The 26,731-nt window shown below is 41.2% G+C and overlaps 1 protein-coding gene across 27 annotated transcripts in view; it reads right to left on the reverse strand.

Moving 5' to 3' along the window:
• The window catches only part of CELF4 (CUGBP Elav-like family member 4), a 710,355-nt gene that overhangs the window by 27,358 nt on the left and 656,266 nt on the right, over positions 1-26,731 (reverse strand). For all 27 annotated transcript variants that reach the window (XR_015799437.1, XR_015799436.1, XR_015799438.1 and 24 more), the window contains one exon: positions 10,982-11,148. Coding sequence is in view for 24 of the 27 variants with exons in the window: in XM_088156391.1 (XP_088012517.1) it covers positions 11,021-11,148 (128 nt within the window). In the remaining 3 variants the exon portion in view is untranslated. The remainder of the gene's footprint in view (positions 1-10,981; positions 11,149-26,731) is intronic.

Raw genomic sequence — 26,731 nt, forward strand, 5'->3', positions numbered from 1 at the left:
GAAGCAGAAATCCAGGAAAGCAGGTATTGGCTCCTCCTTCCCCTTGGGAATACAGGAGACAGATTAAAGAGTAGGGGGAAAAAGTTATTTCACAGTTAGTCTGCCCTGAACAAGAAAAGGTTCCTGACACCAACAAACTAATCAACGCTGAAAGCTCATGAGGTCAAGCTTTCCCTTCTCCTCCATTATTCTTTTGATTTTTTTCTAACTGGCTAGGACTCGATAGCTCTGGCAAGTCTATAAATATAAAATCCTTTCTTGCCTTTCCCTGGAGCACACCAAAGACCATTTGAATACCCGTAGGGACAAGTTAAAACTAAACAAAACCAAAGCAACTCGCAAGAAACAGGTTGTCCAGCCAATCTTCAAATGCTGACCGTTCTGTAAGTCAGTCCCAAGAAGCTTGTCTTTGCTCAGCAGGAATTGGGAAAGGCAGCTCTCCCTCTTAAGAGCACTCCCTCTGGATTCAGTGTTTTGTGTGGAGACTTATGGCCAGGAATGTTAATGCCAGATGACTGAGCTGGCTGAGCTGGAGCAGGGTGAGAGCTGGGCCTGAAGGAGGCAGCCCCAGACCATCAGGGGCTCTGGGTGTGTGGGCTGCCTCCAGCACCTCAATATCTGTGCCTGTGCCTGTTCCCTGTGCTGCCTTGGACAGACACCAGTGCACTACTGTAGGAGCTTCCCTGACCTGACCACCAAGAAGAACCCAGCCTTTGTATGGTCTGAAAAGAGGGAAAAATTTGCCAGTGGGAACGCTATAGAGTATATCCTATAGAGTAACCATTTTATACTCTACCCTATAGGGCATGAAATGCTCCTGAAGTCAAGTGGGATGTGTTTATACACCATCTTGGTATGGGAAGGAACTGGGAAGATTTATGGCTTCTGCTGCATTGGAAATATCCAGAGTTCCTGTCCCAAAGAACTGCCCGTGTTCTCTCCATTGCAGCACAGGGGACTTTACTCAGCAGTCTTTTCATGGCAAAGGAAAGGCTGCTTCCTCTGTATTTCCTGTGCTTGGACTCTTTGCTGGGATCTGTGCTCCTTCAGAGCTCTGTCTGCTAGAAAAGGAGGAAAGAAAAATGCCACATTCCCTACCAAGGGCTGACAAACAGGAATCATAGCTGCAGCATAAGCTTCTCTGATGGATTCTGCCTCAGCAAAATGAAATTAAGATTTCAGCAAACAAGCTCCAATTCCATGGTACCAGTAGAACAAATGACATCTGATAATTGCTAACTCCTTTTGCTTATTCTTTGCTCTGTTCACCCCATCAGTCTCTCCAGATTATATTTTCAGCTGAGTTTAATGAACGCCATTTATTAAACTAACACCAGGGTTCTGCTTTGGCCTCAGACAGATGTGCCTGCTAATATGAATCATTTTGTTCAATTGGATTATTCTGATGGAGAGCGGATCCCTGCCACTCTGAGGAGCACAAACAAATGGGGAACAGCTCGCCTCCAGTTGTGACCAGCCGCTCGCCTTCATTAGGAGGCAGCTCCAGGCTCTGCAGGCAGCTTGGCAGGACGGTGTCCCTACTGCTCCCATCAGCCAGCACTTCTGCTCCTTTCCATTTCCCTCTCCTGTGCAGGGAGAGCCCAGATCCCAGCGTGGCCCTGAGCCTGGCTGGTCAGGGGGACATGAGCTTCACTTCCCTCATCTTCCCTGAGCTCACCAGCTGCATGGGCAACAGGATTCACGTCCTCCTTTGTTATGATGAAAGTTCCTTATCTGAATGCATACCAGACATCCCTATGTATGTAGCCTTCCCTTCGCAGTATGGCATGTCTGACTTCCTTTACATTGACACCTGAGAAAATGTAGGCTGCTTATTTGCTATTGATCCTTCTTTACTCTGATCTTCTCCAATTATTTGGGCAAAGGGACAGGGATGATATGCTTTTAAAGGCTTGTATTAATCAGAAAAAAAAGAGATAAAATCCATCTGAAATCTCCCAGACAGAAATTCCTTCAGTCTATCGTTTGGGATTTTAGTGTGGAAAATTTTGGGTCAATCTCTGTAATACATTGTGTGCAGGCACCAGACATCCATCTATCTGTCTATCACAACACAAATCCTGCCTTCTGTGAACCATAAAACTCCTAGCAGAGTGACATTACCACTTCTCACATCGACAGAACACACTGAGCACACACAACTTGGGGAAAAAATTACAGAGGCAATTTGAAAGATTAGAAGAGAAAAAGCAGAAGATTTCTGTTCCCTGAGTGTAAGCGGCCAAATCCCACAGCAAGCCGTTAGCTGGCACAAATCATCATCACTCCTTTAAAGCCTACTTTCTTTCCCCAGAAAGGCCCACCACTTCTTCAGATACCTGTGAACCTCAGGACAACTCATTTATTCTAGAGCATTTCTGAAGAAAGAAATTATTTGCATTTTAATCCTAAGCGGTATCCTGGGGTTACTTCCAGGAATCCCTGGTGAGTACCAGACATCAGGCTGTCAGGAAGTGGGTCTGTGCTGAAAGAGAAAAGACCCCAGAGATAACCATGGTGCCAGTCTTCGTGCCTTTCCTAATTACTAACAGTACGTTAGCATGCTCCTCAACAAAGCCATCAAAGCACATTAATTCCTCCATTCAGGTTTAAGCGTAGGAATACTTCTCCAGGTGTGAGCTATTCCCTTACTCCTGATGAGGATCTCTACACCTTTCTCTAAATTGCATTACACTGGTCTTCATGGGTAATGGGAACAAGGCCTGTAGGAATTCCTGTTGGGATTTTGTGCCATTGCACTAAACAATGCCCTTGTAACCTGGGCAGAAGACAGAAATCCCCCAAATAAACCCTTTCCTGAAAGCATCAGATCTCTTAAAACTGACATGTAGGAGCCCAGTTTCCTACAGCTGGCATTGGGCTGCCTGCCTGGTTTCCTTTCCCAGTGTCCAATCTTCCATGATGGAGAAATATGTACCATGCAAGGAGAATGCACAGAGGAAAACAAAGAGCGTGGAAAGCATTCACTTGTCATACATCACAGCAAATGGAATGCAACTTCTGCCCATGAATGGAGATGCTTCAAGAGAGTAGAGAAAAATAGAGAATCTTATCCAGCAAAGGCAAATTTTTAGCTGACTGCACAGCCCATGGATTTAATGGCCCAATTGTTTCCAACTCCTTAGAAATCAAGGCAGTGAAAACCTATTTTCTTTTGGAACAACCTGCTTTTAAGGGTCTACCATGACAACTGTGGTCTACAGCACATCCAAATCAGCCAAAAGATATCTTTGGCGTCAAGGACTGGGCATCACAGAGCCAGAAATTTCAAAGGTAGGTGTCTTGTCACTGTGAGGATTTTAGAGTGTTATTGCTCTGCATAGAACAGATGCTTCAGGCAGCCCAGCTGCTGGATCTATTTTATGCAGGAAAAAGGGATATGTGAAGAGCTGGGGAGGGAGAATGTATCCTCCAATAAATGGGAGAAATCTGCTTTCTAAAGAGGATTACTTGAGTGTGGAGCTGCAGCTTTCCAAGGGTGCAAGATATTTTCTTCAGTTTGCAAGTCATTATCCTAAAAAGGCATTTTTAAAATGAGCCACGGTGATATTTGGGGGTAGCCATGATCATTCCCTAGTGTCTCTGCTCTAAGAAGACCAGAGCAGCCAGAAAGGTGACATTGCATCTCCCTCTAGAATTGCAAATAATTGAAACATCTCTGCGAGGAGAACATTTAGAGTTAAATAAGAAATAGTGGGCCTGAATCCTTGGCTGCCATAAATCAGTGTCACTTCACTGGCTTCAGAGGAGCTGGTGATTGACGCTGCCAGAGAACTTAGCCTGATCTTGGTTGTGGTTAGTACTTTTCCAGACAGAGCACTGAGTTTTCATTTACTCTGCTTCTTGCTTGGGAAATGACTTGACTGCTGTTCTCCTTTCCCCTCCAGCTCTGCCTTCTACCCAATATTTCAAAAAGGTTGGATGAAGCTCAGCTAAGTGGAAAAATGAACCGTTTGAAATAAAAACTCTCTTTTTTTTCCTAACTGCAGTCACAGGGCAGGATGAAAGACACCTGAGAAGCAAGGTTTGTACCGTAAACCTTCAATTCCCTGCTACAGCTGAATCAAACACTTCAGAGACCAGAGTTTTGATATTCACTTGTATCTGGCCAAAGTTACCGTACCTATGAATTATTCAAATATGCAATTATTGCATTTGATATATCACTGGGTATAACCGTGGGAACGAGAAACAGTGTTCTAGTGCAGCTGATTGTATATGCCTTCCAAACCATAAGGACATCAATTTAAGGTGCTCACATTGATGGAGTACTCTGCAACCCCTTATTAAGATTCTTGCCAACTCCTGTAGCAGTTTTCCCCTGCAGAGTAAATTTCATGGAGATTTTTAGCCTCCCTTTTCTTTATCTCTACAGTGTAAGTGCCAAACACTACCCCATAGAGCTTCAATTCATGGTCCTGCAGTAGCTCTCAAAGGTCAGTGAGAAAAAGATAGATCATTTTCAGCTTACTGGTCAATGCTGCACAAGTGACCTGAGTCCCGTGAATCACATGTTGGGGCTGACTCATAACTCTGATTTCATTGTGAATTTCCAGTTTTCCTGGAAGAAAGTTTTAACCTTCTTTTTAGACCTAGAGGGCTGTTCCCAGCATTTGGCCTATACTATACTGTGCTATTCCTATTGTCTTTACCTGGAAAAGAAAACCCATTCATGGTGCTAATGCTGGTATTAACTGCACACAGAAAAGACAGCTCTATCTGCCTTCAAACATGGGGCCAGCTTAGCAGAACATCTCTGGAGTTACAGACTTTTCTTTGCTCTCTCCCTGAGCAGCATTTGCAAATTGATAAAGTGCCTGCTTCCTGTTTGCTCACCAGTGAGTACTGGTCTCTCTAGTGCCTCAGTATCAATGGATTTTGCTGACTTGTAAATTGTTTTGAGGTCCTATAAAAAAATGACTGTGCTTGTTTTCTAGGACTCATTCTGTATTTTCACAATCCTCTTTCACTGTGGGTCTTTGCCTTCTCTCATTCATTTTGGACATATTTTATTTAGCAGAGGATTCATTCTGTTGGTGTTTGCTGCTGCTTGAACAAAAAAATTTGGCTATGAATGTCTTCTGTGTTTTTCCATCTCTTTGGCTCTCATTTCAAATCACTGCTGTTTCAAACACCTACTCTTTCCTTTTCTTATATTTTTCCATTTTTTCTTCACGTTGCAGTCCCTCATGCACTGGCCCAGCAAATCTCTGTGCTGAACAAACCTGGTGAAAATGTTCCTTCAAAGGCTGCTGTTTTCAGGCTACTTCAGCTGCCCATTGACTGATGCAACTGAAGCTTACACTGAGCTCAGGAAGGCTCTAAAATCTGATTTACTCAGGTAATCTGTGTGACATTGTCCATATGATCTCCCTAATCACTAATCTTGGTCAAATGGCTGAATATGAAATTATCACCCTCCAGTCAACCCTGGAGCTTTGGGGTTTTTGCTGTTGGAAGCCTTGGGAGAGGGCACTACCATAACAAGCTCCTGGTCTTTTCACAGTATTGTATATGAGAGGAAAATCTCAGAAGGCTCTTTGCTGGATGTCTTTGGCAAAAGTTCCCACAGTTCTCCAGAACGTTACTTCAGAACACCAAGAGTATCACAGCAAGATGACAAGTGAGAGGCTGCTTTAGTATCTAACTATTTAATTCTGAAGTATTTACATTATCTAACATTTAATAAAGATGGGGCTTTGGTTTTAATGAAGAATTCCTGCTCCAAAGTGAGGGAACGTGTTGTGGTATTGCCTTGTGCTGCTCTATCACTCCCATGACAAATAGCGTGGATCTGTTAGTGACCTACATGGACTCATTTAGATGCAAACACAGCAATACTCCTGAAAAGCTGCCCTGCTTTGAGAAAGAACAAGTTCCAAATATTGCTGAATGGAATTCAGTCTCAGAGCAGTAATTACTGATTGTAATTTTGGAGTAAATGCAGTAATTAATTATTGTCGTTTTCCATCAGTGCATTATATTGTGTGCCAATCTTAGAATAAAATAATTAGCAAATGGGATTTTGCATGCTCTGGTATCGAAACTGTGGTGTGTAGAACAGTCATGAGAATTTTGCCATAATAAAGTTATCAGTAATTTAAATGGACAGACCAGTTAAAAAGGATCAGGCAGAAAAATAAAGGATTTCCTTGTCAGTCTTGCAAACACCTTCAGGAGCCTTGTTTTAGCCTCCCCCACTAAAATTCGCTTCCATTCTCTCAGTACAAGCACAACAGCACAAAGTTTGGGTTGCAAACACAATTGAGGGATGCTTAATTTAATCACAGGTGTCAGTGGAAATGAAAAACAAAAGTAATCCAAAGAACAGAAAAAAATATTGGCTGAGGTGATGTTTTTCCAGTACCTGAACAGACTTTCCAAAATTAAGCTGTGCTGATTTTTTTCTCTCTTTATTCACTCATATTAAAGCTTGTGCTGGAGTAGTGTTTTGATGCAATTATACTAGTGCAAATTTTCATAATGTAAGCAAGTCCTAAACGATCTAAGTGATGACTAAAAGAGGGAAACAACAATAATCTGTGCAGGTGGAAGAAGAGCTGGTTAGCATGATTGTAGGAGGCATAACTACAAGAAATGGGATTTTATCTTGAAAAAGGATATTTGGAATGAATCTCAAGATGAATAGCCTAATAGAGAACAGTGAGATCAATGCAGCAGCAGAATAGCCTCTCACTAGAAGTAATAGAAAGCTATCTGGGAGGCATAAGCAACAAAAAATTCAGTAGAAAATACACTTTCACTAGACTTTGCATTGAAGCCACCTGAAATGACAGGAGAAGATAGAAATTTTTAGTTACATATTTTTGTTTATGGCTATTTGAAATTTTGCTTTTTAAATTTTATTTTTGATTTTTAAGATATTTTTGACAGTATAATCTTACTTTAAAATGAAGTTTGGGTTGTTTTTATTTTTTTTTCTCTAATTAGGGAACAAAAAGAGAAAAATGGAGTTTTCCAGTTTGGTAAAATATACACTCTAATTAAAAAAAAAAGAAAAAAAGGAATAAAGACATTTCCTCAGAGTAAAAATACCACCTATTCCAGACAGCTACAAAAACATGTATTTCACACATTTTACAATAAACCAGACATCAGTCCTTCTTCAAGAAGCAGTGAAGGAGGACCTGAAAATCTTTGTTTTTTGGCCTTTGTTATTTCCCTTGGTGTTTTGTAGAAGCAGGTTGCCTGAGCAGTGCATTCATTTAATGTTTTGTCTACTCTGGAGCACAGCTTAAAAAAGTATTCCTGTTGATCTTTTTTCTATTTTTTTTCGCTTTTCTCTTTCCCTTTTGCCTCACTCAGTTTGTCTCACTCAGTTTGTCTCACTCAGTTTTATGCCAGTGCTCTGGGTTGGTCTCACCCAAATGTCTCTGCATTTTTAGCTTTAAATACAACTTCAGCAGCAGAGTGTCTGTCTGAGGTGGGAAGCATCACTTTGCCAGTAACCAGCCACTGCAGTGAAGCCACAGAATGGGAATGGACAGGACTTTCAGGGCTGTTGTTTGCTGTGTCTTCTCTTGCTCTATCAGCTGGATGCTCCTGGGCTGCTCTGTGTTCTGCTCTGGAAGGGCTGGGAGCTGTGCAGTTTTCTAGGCAGTGCTGTCCTACCATGCCTGCCTGTCCCAGCCCATCACATCATCACATCATTCCTTTTTTAAATTTTATTTTATTTCCCCCCCCCCCCTACAACCAGGTCTTTAATTATAAAGAAAGAAAAAAGAGAACAGGGGCAGCCGTTTTGCCATCTAAATTCTTCAGGACTTTGCTTGCTGCAGCTTTGGGCTTATCTGCAACATCACAGAGACCCTTTCAGTGTTTGACAGCAAGTTCAGAGCACTTGCAAAGAAAACAAAGGATTTCAAATCATTGTGGCCTAGACTGCTTGTGCCCCCAAAAAAGGAGATTTAAAAGTTTTTTTTTTAAAGTGCATCCAGAATTAAAATTTAGTGAAGCTCTTTCTTTTCAGTTAGGAAAAAACACTCTGGTGGATTATATCAAACTGGGTGCTGCTTTTGTTGTTGTTGTTGTTGTCATTGCCAACTTCTTATTTTTTGAAAGCAATTCAATAGAAAAAAGCCCTTCCTTGGAAAAATCCCAATTAAAAAGTTTCTTGAGCATCCTCTTGAAGCACATGAGTAATTACTCTGGTGTCAATATGGTTATACACATGCTTCAAATTGGAATTAAAGACCCTGAAGAGCTGCTTCCAAAGTTAAGATAAACAAAAACACTGTGGAGTTATTATCTTTCTGTCAGTTAAAGGAAGTTGCAAATCAAGCCAGCAGTGGAGGTGTAATAGTACTGTGCTGAGCCAAGAACAGCTGACCTGTCTCTGAGCCAGGCTTATTCCTGAGGGCTGAGCCCTCTGCTGATCACTGGTGTCCAGCCCTGCTGGGAAGCTGGGCTGTGGCTTTCCTGACTGAGAATCCTGCCTGCTGCTGGAGTGCTGGTATCAATGTTCCCGAGCTGGAACTGGGAGCAGATGAGCTGAAGAAAGACCTGGCTTTAAGCCCATCTGACCTTCTGGGTATCCTTGCTGTCACCAAGAGTCCTCTCCAGTCTATTGCAGCATGGCTCTCCCTGTGCTAGCCAAAATCCTCCCCCAGGGAATGCTCCTGCAGTGTCCTCCTGTGACCACACACCCTAGGGCAATTCCTTCTGTCAGGTGGAAAAACACATGTAAAAACTTTTTTTTTCCCCTGGAGAACTCCTTTCTGCTAAATTTGGGCTTCTGCAACAGGGTCAACAAGGTGTGAGTGTGCAAGAGAACAAGGACCTCTGAGACACACTTTGATAGGGTCTCTAAACAAGGTTCTCTAAGCCAAGGGTGGAAGTGATCTGGTGGTAAAATGATTTTTCTGGACAGCAGAGTACTAAAACCAAAGTAAAACACAGGAAGGCTAAAGGACTTCCTATCTAGAGGCAACACTTCAAGACTGTTCTGCTTAGTAGAAGCAAAAGAAAAACAAATGCTCTAAGAGAGACCTATGGAATTATATTACCACTTAACCTGCTGATTCCTTTTTATATAATTTACTGGGGGGGAAAAAACCCAAGCAACAAATCTTAGTCCTACTACTGAGTAATCTTTTTGTAGGAAACAAGCTGCGACCTCAGAGCACTTAATGGTGAACCATGATGATAAAAACCACCAGAGGCTTATACTGATGTATCTTGAACAACACAGATATCCACTGCCCTGCATCTTCTTACACCACCATGAGAAACAAGCATATTCTCAGTGAGCACAGCTATGCTGAGACATAAACCCTGGTGCCTAACTTGGTGTCCCTTGGTCCCTTTGCAGGTGTCACAGAAAGCCTCCCTGACAAAGGCAGCCCCTGCTTTAACACAATGGCAAGCATGCACCCCCCACTCTCCCCCAGCAAAGCCTGCAGAAAAAAAGCCAGTGTGATGAAGCAAAAAGCATTTGGATATGGCAACATGTTTTGGTTTCAAGCTTCCAAGAGTCCTTTTCATAAGCAAGGAAAAGAAAAGAGGTTTTTGAAGGGGGAAAATGACATCGACAGTTGTCTTCATATAGTCACATATAAAGGAGATTCTAAAATATGGAGGCTGTTTCCTGCTCATGCACCTAATATGTTTATTGAAAGGTTTCTTCATCTCCTTTCTGCTGTCTTCAGTGCAGCACCTCTTTCAAAGACATTTTGATCCCATTCCTGAATTCTCACTGGAAAGGATACTGCTCTGAAGACTGGAAAAATGTATTTTTCAAAGATACTTGGGATCCCAGTGAAAAATTAAAACACTCTGTTTTTCTTTGGGAAAGTCAAGGATAGGGATTTCCTGCCTGTCTTAGATGAATAAAAAGGGGCCTGAATAAAAATCACAGAATGTTAGACATTACAGCTAAAATGACACAGAAAGGTCACCTAACCAATCTCTTTATCACTAATTCAGGAGTACAAATTGCTTAGGGCCTCCCTAGGTGATGAGTTTATTGGGGAATCTCTGGTGTGGAACAGTTTTAACCATAGGGAGACTTCCTGTCTCTGTAAACAAACACATAGGGTTTAAATTTCTGTTTCTCAAAGAATTAACTAATGGATGAGCCTGCTAGTGGTGGAAAATATTTCCATTTTTGGAAACATCTTCATTTTTGTTATTGGTGATACATTGGTATTCCAATGAAGCAAGGTGTGGCATCTGGTATTTTTGGTGTTGTTACATGTATTAGAAGTTCCCTTGGAATATCCAGCTGGCTTCTTTCCAGCAGTACATGGCACATGAGTCTAAAAATGAGACACCAGGTCCTTACTCCAGCTAAGCTTCCTTGGTTTTGGTTGGGATTTATCTACACACAGGAGTTTAAAACAACTGACCAAGAAGTGAACGTGGATCCTGCTATTAATTTATTTGGTTTGTGAAGAAATAAATCAGGGGTTATATGGTTGTCAGGGAGACGTATTTACATTAAGTTATTATGCTGAGATGGAATTGGATACAGACTGTACTGCATGAAGAATGAAGAATGCTTTGAAACGTTTGCAACACAGAGCTATTGAGACAGACACTGTCCCAGTCCAGTCACCTGGGATTAAACTGCAGCCCAGTCCCACCTCTTAACTGCAGATTTTCTTGGAGCGCCAGAAATGCCCTCTTTCACTGACCAAGGGGAATCAGGACATTTGCTGACTGTCCTCTAGTGACCAGAAACACTTTCTAGAGATGCAGGATGCCCCTGGGATGAGGAAGTTGTCTTATCCCTTGGTAAGCATCCTTCCACCTCTTTTTCTAAAGAGACACACACACAAACAGTTCCTGGTTTATGCGTGGGTGTGTGTCTGAGCAGAGTGGCTCTAGCCAGAGTCAAAAAGGCAGAAGATAGAAAGTCACAGAGCTGAATCTCCTTGAGGGTCTACAACACAGAGAGACGCTACAGGTGTAGCTGACACCCCCTTCCCCATGCAGTTACCTGTGCTAGTGCTTTGTATCCAGTGGTTCCCACAACCCTTCAGTAGGGACGATTAGCATCCTTTGGCCTCTTCAGCTGCACCTTCAGCCTCTTCATGCCAATCTGGAATCCATTCATGGCCTGGATAGCAGCTTGGGCACTGGCAGGATTGTCAAAACTCACAAAACCTGTCAAAACATGAGGCAAGGCAGGAGACTTAATGAGCTGAAGGGTGCCAAGGCACGTACATGCAACGACCACTGAGAATGAACATGGGGAAGGGGGTGAGGGTGCTGAGAGGAGGGAAGTGAGCAGGTAGGAGGGTGGGCAGGTGGGCAGGAGAGTGAGGAGAGGATGGTTGCCAATGTGGGACAAAGGATAGGAGGGGTTGTTACAGATCAGTGTCCCAGGACACAGTGCCTGGTCTGAGTGCTAGTCTGAACACTAGACTATGTAGAGCACAGGGATCCAAATGTTGGTGCCACAAGATTTGGATCACCTTTGAGCTGGGAGTCAGCAGCTGTAATGCACGGTCTCAAGGCACTCTGTCTTCCTCTATCTCCCTATATTGTGACCTCTAGACCTTCCTTAACTTGCCAGCATAACCTTTTCTTTGCTTTCCAATACTAATGGTGAGGGGAACCTAACACAACTACTGCTACTTCCTTATTATGACAATGTAAATAAAATGTGAATTTAATAAATTCCTCATTATCATATTAATCAGCATGAATAGTTTGATTGTTGGCCAGCGAAGCAATATAAAGAACTTTAATCACTGGCAATTTCTGCAAACTCTATGTTGCTCTGCAGTTAAGTGATGAGCACAAGTGCTTTCTTAACATGGTTTCCCTATGGAATTTCATACTTTGCTAGCACATCTCCCAATCAACCATGGAGCACATTCAGCACTAGAAACAACTACAGTGATTGAATATTGTATCTACGGGTCACCTAAGACATTCTCTGTCTCGATTTGCTCTCTAACAGTCTGATGAAATAATACAGGTCAAACACACAGGATGCAATGTATCTAATGCATTCGGCTTTGTGGAGAGCTTTTGGTGTGGCTTTTTTTAAAAAATATTTTAAATTTTTTTTGCTATGTTAGAGCCAGAAAAAGGCCTCATTTTCCCAGACTGTGTATGGCTGGAGCTGGAGCAACCATGGGTCTGAGATATTAGTGAGGCAGGGGGCCATCACAATGTACAAGCATTGCCTCTGCTACTTTTGCCAGAAATGTCCCTGTGTGCCAGCAACATTTCTGAGTACAAACCTTGGGTGAGACTAGCCTGGACCAGCCTGCTCTCCAGACAAAGCCATCTGTTTACCCACCCCTGCAAGGCTCTGGCAGCACAAATCAATCCTAGAAGCCTGGTGTTGCTCAACAGACAGGCTGAAATGAAGAGATGGTTTTTGCAAGCCCCTCAAAAAGCTAATGCTGAGTGTTTGCTGCCAGGTATACACCTGCTCCTGACAGCACCACCAGGCCTGGCTTACAGCCTTGGGCTGTGCTGTGGATTCACTCAGCAGCCCCTCCTGCCTGGTCTGGTTCCTCCTCAGAAGCCAGTCTCACAGGTGACACAGGGTCATTTGCATCTGAAAAAGACACAGAGCTGTGCATGCAAAGGCACCTTCTCACTCCTGCATTAAACTGGGCTCCCTGACCTTGGCTAATAATGTAACTTCATGACAGGTCATGAAACCTATGGTCTTAGTCTCTCAAAGTGAGACAACAGGTTTACTGAGTATGGCACATGGGGCTTTAAAAAGAAGGCCCATGGAATAAACAGAAAATCCTCTTTGTCCTCCCCTCTGGAAGCCAAGGCTCCAAGTAAACTGGCTGTCCACACAGTTTTCCTGCCAACCCCCTGGATGAAGAGATACCAGCACTACAGCTCTGAAGATGAACAGACAGAAAGCACTCTCAAGCCCCACAGCAATCACCAATTTCTAGAGAAAAACTGGCGAGCTGCAGTGAGTAATGAGCTGTGGTTTTATTCAATAGCAATGGATCTGCTCTTGCCATCACTTTTTGGGCAGTAAGTGCCTGGTGATGTTACCAGTTTAGAGTTGGCTACTTGAATAATCTATCCACAAAGTTCTATGATTCACTCTCAGCAAAGGAGTAAACTAAACACTTCCTGGTTTCACCCAAATATGTTCAGATTTAAAATACTTCTGGAAATTCCCTTAGGGATACCTTACTTGAGCTTCAACCTTAAATATACCTTATATCCATGAATATAGGATGTAGTGAAACCCATTTATTTTTAAAAATCACATCTGGTTTGCTGATATTCCTGGCCAGCACACTTCAGTTACATCTAAAACAGTAGAGTAAAGCTGTTCCAGGGAAGTTCAGAGAAACTGGAACCTAATAATCTGAAGTGTTGAGTTATTTTGACTTGTGTTTAACATCAAACAATTCCTGGACAAAGTCTGAGTTTTAGCACAGAAGACAGGCTGTGTTCAGTGGTTAACTTGGATGTGTCCATGATGTTCTGGAAAGTGAGAGAATTTAATAATTTGGGTGTAGGCCATTTTGTGCCAGCTGTCTCCAGTGCAAGGGGAAGTGCCAGGTATGTTTACTTTATTGATATACACACAGCAATCCAATATCAAAGCTGAGCTGGCTGCAGCTGGATGGTTGCTTAGCTCATGTCTTTAGAGAACACACCTTGCCTGGAAACTTTGATTCCTACTCTTGCAACAAGTCCTTTTGGGATGTCCCTCCTACTGACTACATGTGCACATCTCGATTGTGCCTGAATGTTCATCCGTTTGTGAGCAAAACACCTTAGGACCCTACAGTAACCAGTGGAGCTCCAGCCAATGCAGCCGGTGGAGTGTAGGGCAGGATTTCTCTCTTTGATCAGGACACCCTTAGCTGTGCTCAGATGAATCACTGGTCAGATAGCAGTGCTGGCTGCAGTGAAGGCAGGCACCCAGATTAAATCAAGGAACCTCCACTGAGGGATCTAGCTGGTTCCATAGTTAGGAGTCACATCTCAAGGTAAAATGTTAGCTGTCTAGTGCCTGGGGAGGTCATTCCTCAAAGTTATATTAATTGCTGAATCAAACCCCTCCAGAAAAGCTTCCACTATGACAGAAGATTATTATTTCTCTACTTTTGCCAAGACCAGCCCTTCGAGGCATGATAAGCTCTTATGCTGGGTTGCTAATATAGTTGTACCTCTGCAAGAACCTTCTGTGAGATAAGCTCACAAAGCTACACCAGTTTTTATCACCACTTTGCTTTTGAGATGGAATTCTAAGCCCGTTTCCTCATTCTGTGTAAAGCTGTAAATAATACAGCATTTTAACAAATGGGACTAATAAGAGAGATCAGAAGTGCATTTGCTCACTATATTTCATTTAGACCAGATAATGAAGCTGGGAGTTGTACTCTGATTCTGGTATTAGTTGCCTGCAGATTTGGACCAGGTTCTTTTTGCCTTAGTTGTTCTGGTATTCACTGATGTAATATAAAAATCTCCTGTCTCTGATTGCTGAAGGTAGAGAAACTGGGATTTGAAAGCTGGGGAAAGAGACTGGCAGGTGCCAATAACTGATCTTATTCTTTGTGATCATATTCTGGGGACAGAACAGCTAATTATTCCAGCTGCATTTCACTGCTTTAGTTTCCAGGGGCCTTGATATGCTCAGAAGTTTCTGGTGCATTCAAGTCTCTCCCTTTCCTGTTATTTATGTGTAGTTGTGTTTCATTTTGTTGAGGGTATTTGGATGAACTGCAAAGGGAAGAAAAGCTATGGCTTATTCTGAGATTTGAGACCTTACAGTGGATAAAGGATAGGCAGATAGACAGGCATGTTGGGCTAACAACAGCATATTCCTTTCTCTTCTCAGGTCAAATACCTACTGGCAGATTTGACTTTTTGTTGTTGTTGTTACAAGCAGTATTGGCAGTTAACCATCTTTGTTTCTCCTCATCTGTGTCAGCAGGATTCATGGTACTATGACAGATTCAAACATGTATTACTAGGAACAGAATATGTGTACTGGAAAAATAACTTAAATACTCTGTTCCTAAATGGCTTTAGTGTTTGAGCTCATGGGCTCAAGACATGATGGCAGCATTAAAATTGCTGTCTGTGTTTTGAACACCACCCCTGCATTGTCATCTACATGCTTGAAGGACAAAAGAGAAAGGGAGAGGTTAAAAAGCTTGAAGCTCTTTCTGTGCATCAGTTAATTAATAATCAGAGAAATATATGTTCTGGTCTGAAGACAGTTGGTAGGAGGACAGCATTTTGTGATAAATCTACTTTATGGGGGTGGGTTTTTCTTTCTACTGGTGGGTTTTTTCTTTTTTCCTCCCCACCCCCCCCCCCCCAGGGATTATGTAAAAACGCTGTTCTAATAAATGATTTATCAAAAGCAGCAGAGAATGGTGAAAGCTGCTAGGACAGCAACAGAGAGCATCTAATCTTTCTGATTTTGCACAGCATCTTCCAGGAAAGGTACTGTTGTTGGATCCCACTGCTTCTTCTGGCCTGCTCTTTTCCTACAGGACTGTATTAACTATTTGTAGGCAGAAACTGGGGTACAATTTTGGAATTGCTTAATTTTCTCCCCCTTTCTTTCAGAGAAAGTTCTTGTGGTGTGATGAGGGCAGGGGGAGCTTTGTGCCTTTCTCATTACATGATCAGCACGATCACCAATGGCTTTATGTAACAGATATTACCTAAGGGCTGTTTTTCTGTTTTAATCAGCCAGGATGATAAATAAGGGAATTCACAATTTATGTCAGAGTACATCTAAAGACTGTTTTGTAACTGTAAACTTTTTGTTTATGGTTCATGTTTTCTCTGCATGTCCATGAATTAGTTTTTGCAGTAACAGCAGTCCTGAATGAACACTAAGTTGTGTTTCCATGGATCTTTAATTGGTCCTTCTGAGTTTTCTGTTTTGTTTTGAATCCAGCAAGGAGAATTAGTGGTTAGCATGTAAAACAGCCTCTTGATGATCTGCTACCAGGTTGGAATAACCTGTTGCCTCTCTTAGGCAGGAGCTTTCCTCTGAATGGAGCCCAGTGCACGATAGCTATGCTAAACTTCATTAAATCAGGAGTCAAGACCACTAATGATGCAAGTTTTTCACCCAGACTCCTGAAGTGGAGGCAGATGATCCTGCAGCAGGTCCACTCATGTAACTAGTTTGCCTTCAGGCAATGGGGAGGAAAAGAGGGATCTCAAATGAAAGAATATTAAACTTGTCTTAAAACTAAGAATAATATTTTTATCTATGTTCCATATATTCACTGCCATGTCAGAGATATACTTTGCAAGAGATTGCAACAGAATCAAGTAGGAATTGCTGCTTGTTAGCTCTTTTTAGGCCAGACTTTTTTTTTACGAGTTCTGGCCATCAGAATATTTGTCTGACTGCCTTGAAGGATCTTTCTAGGTACTTCTTGTTCCTTCAGTTATGAAAGTCACTAGCAAAGGAAAGCATCTCTGAACTTCTTCCTTTTGACTTTCAACTCATATTCATTTTACTAGAGAGAAATGAGAGTAACAGAAGAGCAAGGATCTGCTGCTCAGACTCTGGGACAGAAAGAGAAGAAATGTCACACACCTGGCCTGGGCACTAGCAAAAGAGAAGTCTGTGCCTCTTGCTTCCCTCGTGTCCAAAGTGCTTCCACCCAGGCTGTAAGAAGGGAACTTGGCCAGATGAGAACCACAGAATCTTAGAATATCCTGAGCTGGAAGGGACCCACAAGAATCATTGAGTCCAGCTCCTGGCCCTACATAGACAGCCCCAAGAGTGACACCATGTGTCTGAGAATGCTGAAATGGAGAGATCTGCAGAGAGTACTGGTAATTGGTTAGGCCAGATCATTGGTCTTTGCTCCAAGAATCTGAGTCAGTAATTAAGGAATTAGTTATTGATACAATTGGTTATTAGTATAACTGTCCCCTCAGCTCATGGGTTCCTCTGTTACTGCTTCTGTTACTGACCAGAAAAAGGTGAGATCTAGGGAGGCATTTTTTGCTGTGAAGGCAGCAATGAGGTGCTCATATCAAAGCAGTTTTCCTGTGGGAAGGGTGGTGTTCAGTAGCTCCTGTCCTTCTCCCCCATCAGGACCTGCCCACCTACTCCTCAGACCTTCCCTGCTACTTCAGTCTATTTAATTCCTAGGACGGCTCAGTTTCTTTTTCTCTGTGTTTATTAGTCTTATCAGAGAATGGAGGTTTTCCTTTAATTGCTTTGCAAGGTCTTTACCTTGCTGTGTTCTTTACACAATGTACTAGCTGCTGCCTCACAGTTTTTTAGTGCTGTAAAGAATTTCAGGATACAATCTGTATGTAAGTAGCTCTATAATGTATGTGTGCATTGGAAGGTATTGTATTGTAAGGTGATTTATGGGTACTGGAATACTCAATAAAGGAGTGCATCTGCAGAGCAAGGGCATAGCACTTCAGCTGTTTTCCAGTGTCTAAAAGGGTTGGATGACTTTTTGGATTATTTAACCTTCCAGTGCTGTTTAATCATGTCCGAGAAAGATCTGTCTACCCAGCTATCCATCCCATCCTTCCCATCCATCCATCCATTTATTTTTTTAATGTATGAACAGTCAGTAACTAATGACAGTGCTAAACAACTAGTACTAAATATTTCCCATCTGTGGGATGAGATAATTAGAAACTCAGAATATTCGAAGAATTGGCTCAGAAATCTGCTGAACTATTAATGTTCATTTTAGAAATTTATGGAATATTAGAAGACCTCCAAAATGTTCCAGGAAAAGAAAAAAATCTAATATTAATTTTTCAGGTTGTAAACTAGGTGACCCAATAAACTTAGTTAAACTTTCATAAGTGTCAGAAAAATTATGAAAATTTTGATATGAGATAATATGGCAAAGAATTTAAAGATACACAATTAGCACCAATCATCATGGTTTCCTGGAACATAGCATCTATCAAATGAAACTGATTGCATGAAATTGCAAGTTCGGTGAATAAAGTAAGTTATCATAAAGTGTATTTGAACTTTGCTGGAGTATTTCAGACAGCACTTCTTTACAGAAAATGAAACCACCAAAAAATCTGGCAGTTGTGACAAACAAAATTGCAGAGGTTCTAGTAGACTCCTTCAGTGTTGTGCTGAAATCCCTGTGCTATTCAATTTCTCTAGCATTACTTGGAAGACATTTGAAGTAATTACTGGTAAAATTGGCCAATCATACAAAAATGGTGAAATAATGACAGAAGTAAGTGACCTGGGTCACTGCATAAGCTGGACACAGTTAAAGGGTATTCATTTTAATCCAATCAAATGCAAAATTAAGCATCTGCAGGAAAAAGCAAGTGGGTCACTCATTAGAAAATAGTGCCTCTTAAGAAGAAGATGTGTGTCATAGTAACAGCCACATATATGAGCACTCAGGACTGTGCTGAAATTCTTAAAGTCCTGAGACTTAGTATAGTTTTGGGATGAAGTTAACCTCCGCTTATTCTCTAGAAATAGCAAGGTAGTGTTACCTCTGAGTATGGCTCAGGAAGGATCCTTACTGTAATTCTGCATTTACTTCTAGTGATTGCTCTACAAAGCAAATAAGTTTTAATTCTTATTCAGAAGTAGAAGAGTAATTCTAGGTCTGAAAGAGTAATGAGAGTGGCCACAGTTTATTGAAGAGAAGGTTAAACATACTTGGGGCCACAGCCTATAAATAATACCAACGAAAACATGGGGTTCTTTTAAAATGGGGGCAGAAGGAAGAGCTTGCTGATTTCTTCTAGCTGGAAGCAGGCATTTGTCAAATTTAAAATGAAAATAAGACACCAATCTGCAAAATTTAAATGGTGAAGGTAATTAACTATTTTGGAAAACATCTTATTTAGCAATAGGGGTGGAGCACCTATCACATGAGACCTTGATTAAGAGATTTTCTGAAAGGGATGCTATGACTCAAGCAGAAGGTTTTAACTTGTCACATGAGCTGAGGCACCTGGCATATATTATTTCAGACCTCAGTCCAAAGGATCAGAACAGTCTCTTCTGATACTGCATATCTGTCTGTCTATTGTTCATTTTGCATTTCAGATATTTAGAGAATCAGTTCTTGCCTACTAATCTGGGACAGATTGAGGTAAGAGTCATGATACAGGTGACAATTGATGTTAATGCCTTATAATAAATGGCCCCAAAGTGTGGGCTGCAGACCACTGAGAGGGCTGACTGGTACTCGTTCTTCATCTTGCTTCCAGCTGAGAGAAACTGAACAGATGGGAAGGGGAGATTAAATGAAGAGTGAAAGTAGATGGCATGATTAACTTTCTCTAAAGGTCAGAACACCCAGTGCAGAAGGTATCTTGAAATACACAAGTATCTTCCTTATGTCGCCTTCCTGTCTCCGGGTGCACGAAAATACCTCTCCACATTGCAACAGTGTGAGCTGGAGTGTGCAGAGAAGTTGCTCCTTGTTTTTGTGCATTGCCTGTTGGATGATCTCCAGATGGAGAAATATCCTGGGTATGGAAGAAGCAGTGTCTTCTCTGAAAGCAGAGGGCTATAGATGCTGACCCTGAATATGGTCATTAAGGCCAAGAAGGACTACTCCACCTAAGAGTCTTCTCTTTCATAATCTGTATGGTGTGTGATTGTTTTTCATAAGAAAAAGAAAATTGTTGCCATAAGAAAATTGTTGTCATGACTCATGTTGACTCAAAACACAAGGGTAAGACTTTAGACTAGAATAGAATTTTGACAATTTAAACCACTGTATGGTCAGATGTGATTTGCGGGTTCAAACTCAAAGAGGGAAAATCTAGATTATATACATGAAATAAATTCTTTAATGTGAGAGGGATGAGACTCTGGCACAGGTTGCCCAGAGAAGTTGTGGATGCCACATCCCTGAAAGTGTTCAAGGCCAGGTTGGATGGGTCTGGGAGCAACCTGGTGCAGTGGAAGGTGTCCCTGCCCATGGCAGGGGACTGGAATGAGGTGATCTTTAAGGTCCCTTCCAACCCAAACAATTCTGTGGTTCTGTGATCCAAGGTGTTGGCTCATTTACACATCTGGGCACATGACCAACACTAGCTTTTTCTAAAGATAAAAGGGAGTAAACATTTCATATAGAAAACTAAAACAGATCTCTCATCATAAGAGTGGAGTAAAGACTAAAACATCTCTTTTTCTTGTAAGCAGAGGTTTTCTAAAGGATGAGCAACTGCTTGTCTGATACTATGGACAGTGATTCTACCCATTCTAAGTAGGAGTTGAAGCCATCCAATGAATTGGTGGGAGAAGTGAAGGATTGAGGTTTCAGAAATTTTTTGGAGAGCCCATGAATCAGATACTGGACCAGTACACATACATGTCTGCTATGGACAAAAAGCACTCTGGTTCTTCTATAAGAAACATAATGTTCCAGCCCAGGTGGTGATGATCATCTTCCTCACAAAGAACAAACAGCCAGTGATGAATCACCCATAGACTGAGTAAGTAGATTTTGTCCTCTTTTTGAATGATGAGTAGGACTGAAGCTATTTCCTAAATGCTCTCAGAAATGGATGGAATTCTTGACTTGTTCTCTGAGCCTTCCTTGAAAACGTCTGATGTCATCAAGTGACAGTATAAGGTTTATGGGGGAAAGCACATGGTTGAAAAAAGCAGATGAACTTTTAAGGATATATATTCTCCAATGAGAAACTGGAAATAAAGGATGACTATAATGCAGGTTTTACACAAGTTCTAAGCACATGCTGATGCTCAGTTAAGGATGCATTTAGATTGTTACTGAATCAAAATGAAGGCTATTTTTACATTTGTTTTGTTGAAGTTTCCAATATAAACCACATGAAAATAATAATGGAAGCTCCCACCAGCCATGTCATAATCCATATCTCATCTAAATCTAATTTCTTTGCTCCTGATTCTCTCTTGGATCCTGTTTCATTTGTGACTTTTTGATAAAAAAGCCATGTATGAAAAAGGCAACTGCTGAAATCACCAGTCATCCTTCTTGGTGTATAAGAGACAAGCATCATAAAAAGCAACCTTCTTCTTGAAAATATTTCATAATAGGTAAGGTAAGGAAATTCCTTCCTGGACTAATCAAGAAAAAGACTCCAAAAACCAAAACACCCCAAAACCCAGGACATCAGGAAGGTGTGCTGTGAACTGTACTAGTCACTGTTTTTTATCAATTCTCTCATGTCTCAAGGAGCCTCTGATAGACATCCATTTTTGGTGCAGCAGTGCACAGAACTTTCCCAGCTTGCTCTTGTGACCATTACTTAGATGGACAATTGCTTAGATTACTTAGATGGACAATTGCCCACCCTTCCCTGCTGGTTGCTGAACACCTGATATCTCACTGTGAGTACTTTGGGACAACCCAACAGAGACAGAAAGGCCTGAAGCTTCTCTTGTGCAGCAGCCTGGAAGTTTCTGTTCAGAAGCCAGAAGTGGTGATGAACATTTTTTGGCATGATTTTTCAAAGGAATATTTTGCTTTCTATGGAGGCGACTGTGTGAAAAATAGCTAACCAAACTAAAAGTGAACTCAGCAGGAAAACAAACCTCCTCATATGCAGTGAGTCATTGGGAAAGGAAAGGAAAAGAGAAAATCTCTCAATATCTAGACCAGGAGGTTATGAACTGGCACTGACCTATGCTGGGTAGCAAGAGGAGAAGGTAAAGAGTTGTACACATTTTAACTGGAAGATAATGTTTCCAGATTCAACTTGCTATTACATTTGTGGTACTTTCACTGTCATTGTAAGACCTCCATGTTTTCAACCACCCCAAAGGACAAGGAAATGATTGTCTGGCTTCTTTAAAAAAAAATAATAAAGGGAAAGAAAAACCACCATATTGTAGCAGAGATGCTGATAGATTCCTGTGGATCTGCCAGCAGAATGTTCACCATTAGTGGCCTTCAAATGCCTGAATCTTGGAGATCTCAGTGAAGAACAGTCTGCAGTTCCTCAGAGGAGTTATATTCAATCTGTGGGACCTGAATCATAACACAGATTTACTAAATCCTGAACTGGTACTGGCTGTGGGGCCTCTTCCCAATGACCCATCTGAGCTCTTGATCCACCCTTGGGTAGAAGACTGGAAAAGAAGATTGTTTTTTAATTACTGAAATAAGAGAAGTAATAATATATCTTGAAAACATGGTTTTGAAAATGACTTTGAACAAAAATATTAAACACCTGAGAAAGGGCATGATGTGTATTGATAGTTTGTAGAGGGATCTTAAATTGAAGGGATGGGGTAAAAATATGAGCCACTCCTTAAAAAAAGTGTCTTTTGCATCAAATTCAAAAACCCAGTAGCAAAAATTCTCTCACTGGAACAAAAAAACCCCCAAAACTAGCAAAACAATAATACTTCTGAAACCTGTTTAACCATGTCAGAAGATGCACGAAGACCTGGGTAAAGGCTTTATGATTTCTGAAGACCCTTCTAGAGAAGGATTTAAAGGATCTGTAGAGACCTATCTTTAGAAGAATCATTTAATTTCACCTTTAAATGGTCAGAACACAATCCAATTTTTAGGTCACGTTGTCCAAAAGGAAGAAAATCTGTTTCCTGTCAGAGGTCATGGAGCATCTGGACAATGCTCTTAACCATATGAATTAGTTTTTGGTAGCTCTGGGAGGAGCAGGGGTTTGGACTCTGTGATATTTATGGGTCCCTTCCAACTTGAGATATGACTCAAAGAGGTGCATGGTGGGACAATGAGAGAAAGGGGACATAAATTGCAACAGCAGAGGTTGAGACTGAACACAAGGAAAAGCTCTTCCCCTTGAAAGCCAGCAAGTATTGGAGCAGGTTGCTAAAATTCAAAGAATTGTTCAGTAATATTCATTGTTTTCAGTAACTTATATCTGCAAGCTTTTGTATTTTTTATTGAATAATTGTATGTGTAGTACATGTATAATGTAAATACCTATGCATATCTTATATAATGTATATAATGTAAATACTTAAATATGTGTGATATGACAGATCAACACCGGGGTCAGCAGAGCTGAAGCTAAATTGTTTTTGAGGATTTGATATAGATGAAACCAGAAATGGTTAAGAATGATACACCTGTTTTTGTGGGAATCTGCAAGTTGTTACCCTGATGACAGCTTTTGAATATGTCAATATATACTATTTGAAGATGCTAATCTTATCTGGGGATTTTTTGATTTAGGTTTACTTACTTGAAAAGGGAAGATATCTCACACACAACCATAAATTGGAACAACGATAAGGTTGCAAAATGAAGTACTCATTTAGAAATGCAAGAAGTTATGTTACCTATAAAATTTTAATTCTGTATTGCTTTGTATATGCATAAAGGCATTGCTTCTAACCACACATTTCTGTATTTTTCTCTTTCATGGCATCCTTGTTTTAATTACTGTCGAGAATGAATAACATAACAGGGCAAGGAAAATGGCAATGTATCAGACTTGTTATTGTAAGTGTTGGAATTTAGACAGTAAATAAGGCAGGGAAAGGATGGTTTTGTAGTTGTACAACCAGATGTTGCCTTGGAAAACTGGAATTTGTCCCTATTTCTGCTCTGACATCCCAGTTTTGCTAAGTATATCATATATCACAGAATTCATTTGGTAAGACCTCTAGGTTGTTTTTTTTACTACTAAATAAAATAATGCATGTTCTGAGTGCCAGTGGTACACCATGGCTTGAATCTACGTCACTGAACTCTCTTACCTCTCAAAAGTGAGTGTACCTGGCCCTTGTCATTGCTGAGTCATGCCCAAGCAAGGTCCAGCTATGGCTTATTTTTCATGGCCCATCCAAACTGAGATAATGGCACACAAATGGTAAAAATATATGTAAAATTGTGGCAGAGTGTTTTTTTGCAGATGTGTGAAGCCTCTTTAGTTTTCAGTGAAGATGAAGATTTACTGGGTTTTCTTCTTCTCTTAGTGCATGACCTGAGATTTCACTGGCAGAAAGGCTGCTGCCTATACTTGCATCTCAAGCAGACAAAAACATAGCATGCTCTGCATTATGTTAAATTCTTAGACAAAGCAGGTAAACAGACTGATCAGGCATGTGGCAACTCAGATTAAGAATCCAAGATCAATACATTGTTTTGGGTATTTCTCTGCCTCATCATCCCCTCGGTGAAACGAGGACACCAAAAGCACCAGCAGAATGCTGTTACTTAGCTCTGTGAACCTCTCAAATGCTCTGCTGGGAAGGGTCTTAGGAAAACAGATGAGGAAATAAAAATAAATTGATATTCATAGCAGAGTTTGAATATTGTGTAAAAGGAAGGCTTGGGGCCAAGCATGAAGATGTGAGGATCTATTGAACAGCTGCTCAGTAACTAACTAGGAAACAGACTTCAAGATGGTGAAGAGCAGACCTGTGCAGTGGGTGAGACAGAATGGGTGGATATAAAGAAGCTGAAGACAGGTATATGGGACAATGGATGGCTGCATGGACTGGTAGAGACTCATCCATTCTACAGCTTGAATTTTTCTTGCATCAGAGATCTTGGGAGAAAAAAACCCAGATGCCATGAGTAGACAAAATGCTCTAGTGGGTCTGCAGTCCCATAGGAGTAGGATGTGTTAGGTCTGCACTCTGCAAATCCATCACTTTGAGTTCAGAAATGGGCCTGCCCATTGGAGAGGTCATTATTCTGACTTTTGAACAGAAACTTCTGACTGGAATGAAAGTAGCACTAACTCCTCTTCTTATGTTAACTCTTAACTCTGGTAATTTCTATTAGTCAGATAGTGACCATTTCCCTTTTAAACATCACTAAAGGAGTAGCCACAATGACTCTGCACTAATGAATTCCTCCATCTAATTACCCCAGGAGGAAGAATATTTAAAATTATGGTATAAGTGTGCACATCAGTAGGTATGTAGACACATACCCATAACCTAAAAAAAATATTCTGGGTAGACTTTATCACTTGTGGGGAGAGATGGATAGAATAGTGATAGACACATTGGACACCCAGATAAATAGAAGATAGATTCTGCTAACATATTCTTGTCTAATAAATTGTTGAGCTACAAAAGAAAGCAGAAGTCCCTGTGTACAATGTATAGATTTTCTTTAATGTGAGTTATTGGGAAAAGACAGAGCTGTCCCTTTAACTGGAGGGCTGCAAACAGCTGTTCCTTATGCATACATGCTTGCTTGGTCTGAAAGTTTTGGTAAGTCAGTGCATAACTGACAGTTAGATTTATCTCCCCAATAAGCAATCAACATTATAATAAAGGAAAAATGCTTTCAGTGCACCTTTGAGAGTGCATCAGAAATTAATCTAAACATCAAATTAATTATAGTTTGTAAATGAATAGTGGCTCACAGCCCTAATACTTCTCCCGCTCCTCCTCCTCCCCCTAAAGCCTCCCCCAGCCAAATGCAATGGCTGGAGGTGCTGTACAGTGAGTTTGATGAACAGCTCCTTCTCTTTCTTACTCACACAACTCTTTCCTTATCAGCTGGAAGAGTTCCATCCTCACTCTGCAGACCTGAAATCTCAGAGCCTGGCTGCTTTGGAATATGCTAGCAAATATTAAACTTCTATGTCTCCTTCCCCTTCTCTCTGAGAGCTCAGAGCATCCCTTTGGGGGTGTCCTGCTCTCCTTGGATTAGTTTCCAGCTGAGCTGACACACCTTATGAATCCCTCCTTGGCTCTCTGGCTGTGCCAGGTCCTTCAGGGTGAAGAGGACCACAACAAACCAGTGCTGATCTGAACTGAAATATACCAGGGGTCAGACATGCTAAATGTGCCTGGAAAATCAGTTCTGTTTTGTCTCAACTCGGGCACTCAAACGAGTGGTTTCTTCCATTGTTCTTTGAGCTTTGATCTGTAGGCTGTAGCCATATGGGAAAGACAAACAGATTTTCCAAGGCCCTGGAACAAAATGTATTGTCACTAGATCATGTAAAATAAAGGACAGAGCCCAATTCTAAGGGCTACAGGGAGAAAGGATCAAGTAAAGAATTTCCTTAGGAAATTTGAAATCAAGGTACTAGCATAAAGAAGAAAAAAAAATCGAACTTTATCATAGTACTGATAAAAGCAACAAACAGAGCTACAATTTCTTTCTAATAATGCATGTATTTGGTGACAATTTCCTGTTTACCAAAAGAAGAATCAGGAAAGAAACCCCCAAAACGTTTCATCTGATAAATAACACTCCCCATCCAGGAATCCTAGAGACCTGTGCAAAGGCGTCAGTGCACTGATCCAAGAAGGGGAACCCAAGCCTAACAGCTAGGTTGACCTCTGGTCACCCATATGAGCTATGAACATGCCACTGGAATTTCTGGAATTTCTTTCCTTTAAACACCTTACTTCTGCACCTGCTCATTTCCCTGGATGAACCCAAGGAGAGCTGCCTTTTTTTAAAAACTTTTTTTTTTTTATTAAATGAAAAACTGCCATATTTGGCAGGGCATATTGGAGGCACATTGTCAGCAGGTGCTGAACAATATTTTCCTAATGTACCTCAGGGTCCCTTGTTCCACTCCTATGTCTTGTGGAGTGCTGCCAATGCACTTTAGCCCTAATATGCACTGCCCCTGGTCCCAGGGCCCTGTACAGCTTTGTCAGTGTCCTATTCTCTTGACACATCTTTCTTCTTTCTATTTCAGCTTCCAGATTGAAACTCTGTAGATCACCATGACCTGCCTGCTGCCTTGCATCTCCCACTCCACCTTTTTTGCCACCACACTGCAGCATTTAACTGCCACAGCATGTTTTTAATAACAAGATACAAGCTCTACCCAT

The sequence above is a fragment of the Sturnus vulgaris genome, chromosome Z, assembly GCF_052056855.1.
Source record: "Sturnus vulgaris isolate bStuVul1 chromosome Z, bStuVul1.hap1, whole genome shotgun sequence".
Classification (NCBI taxonomy): Eukaryota; Metazoa; Chordata; class Aves; order Passeriformes; family Sturnidae; genus Sturnus; species Sturnus vulgaris.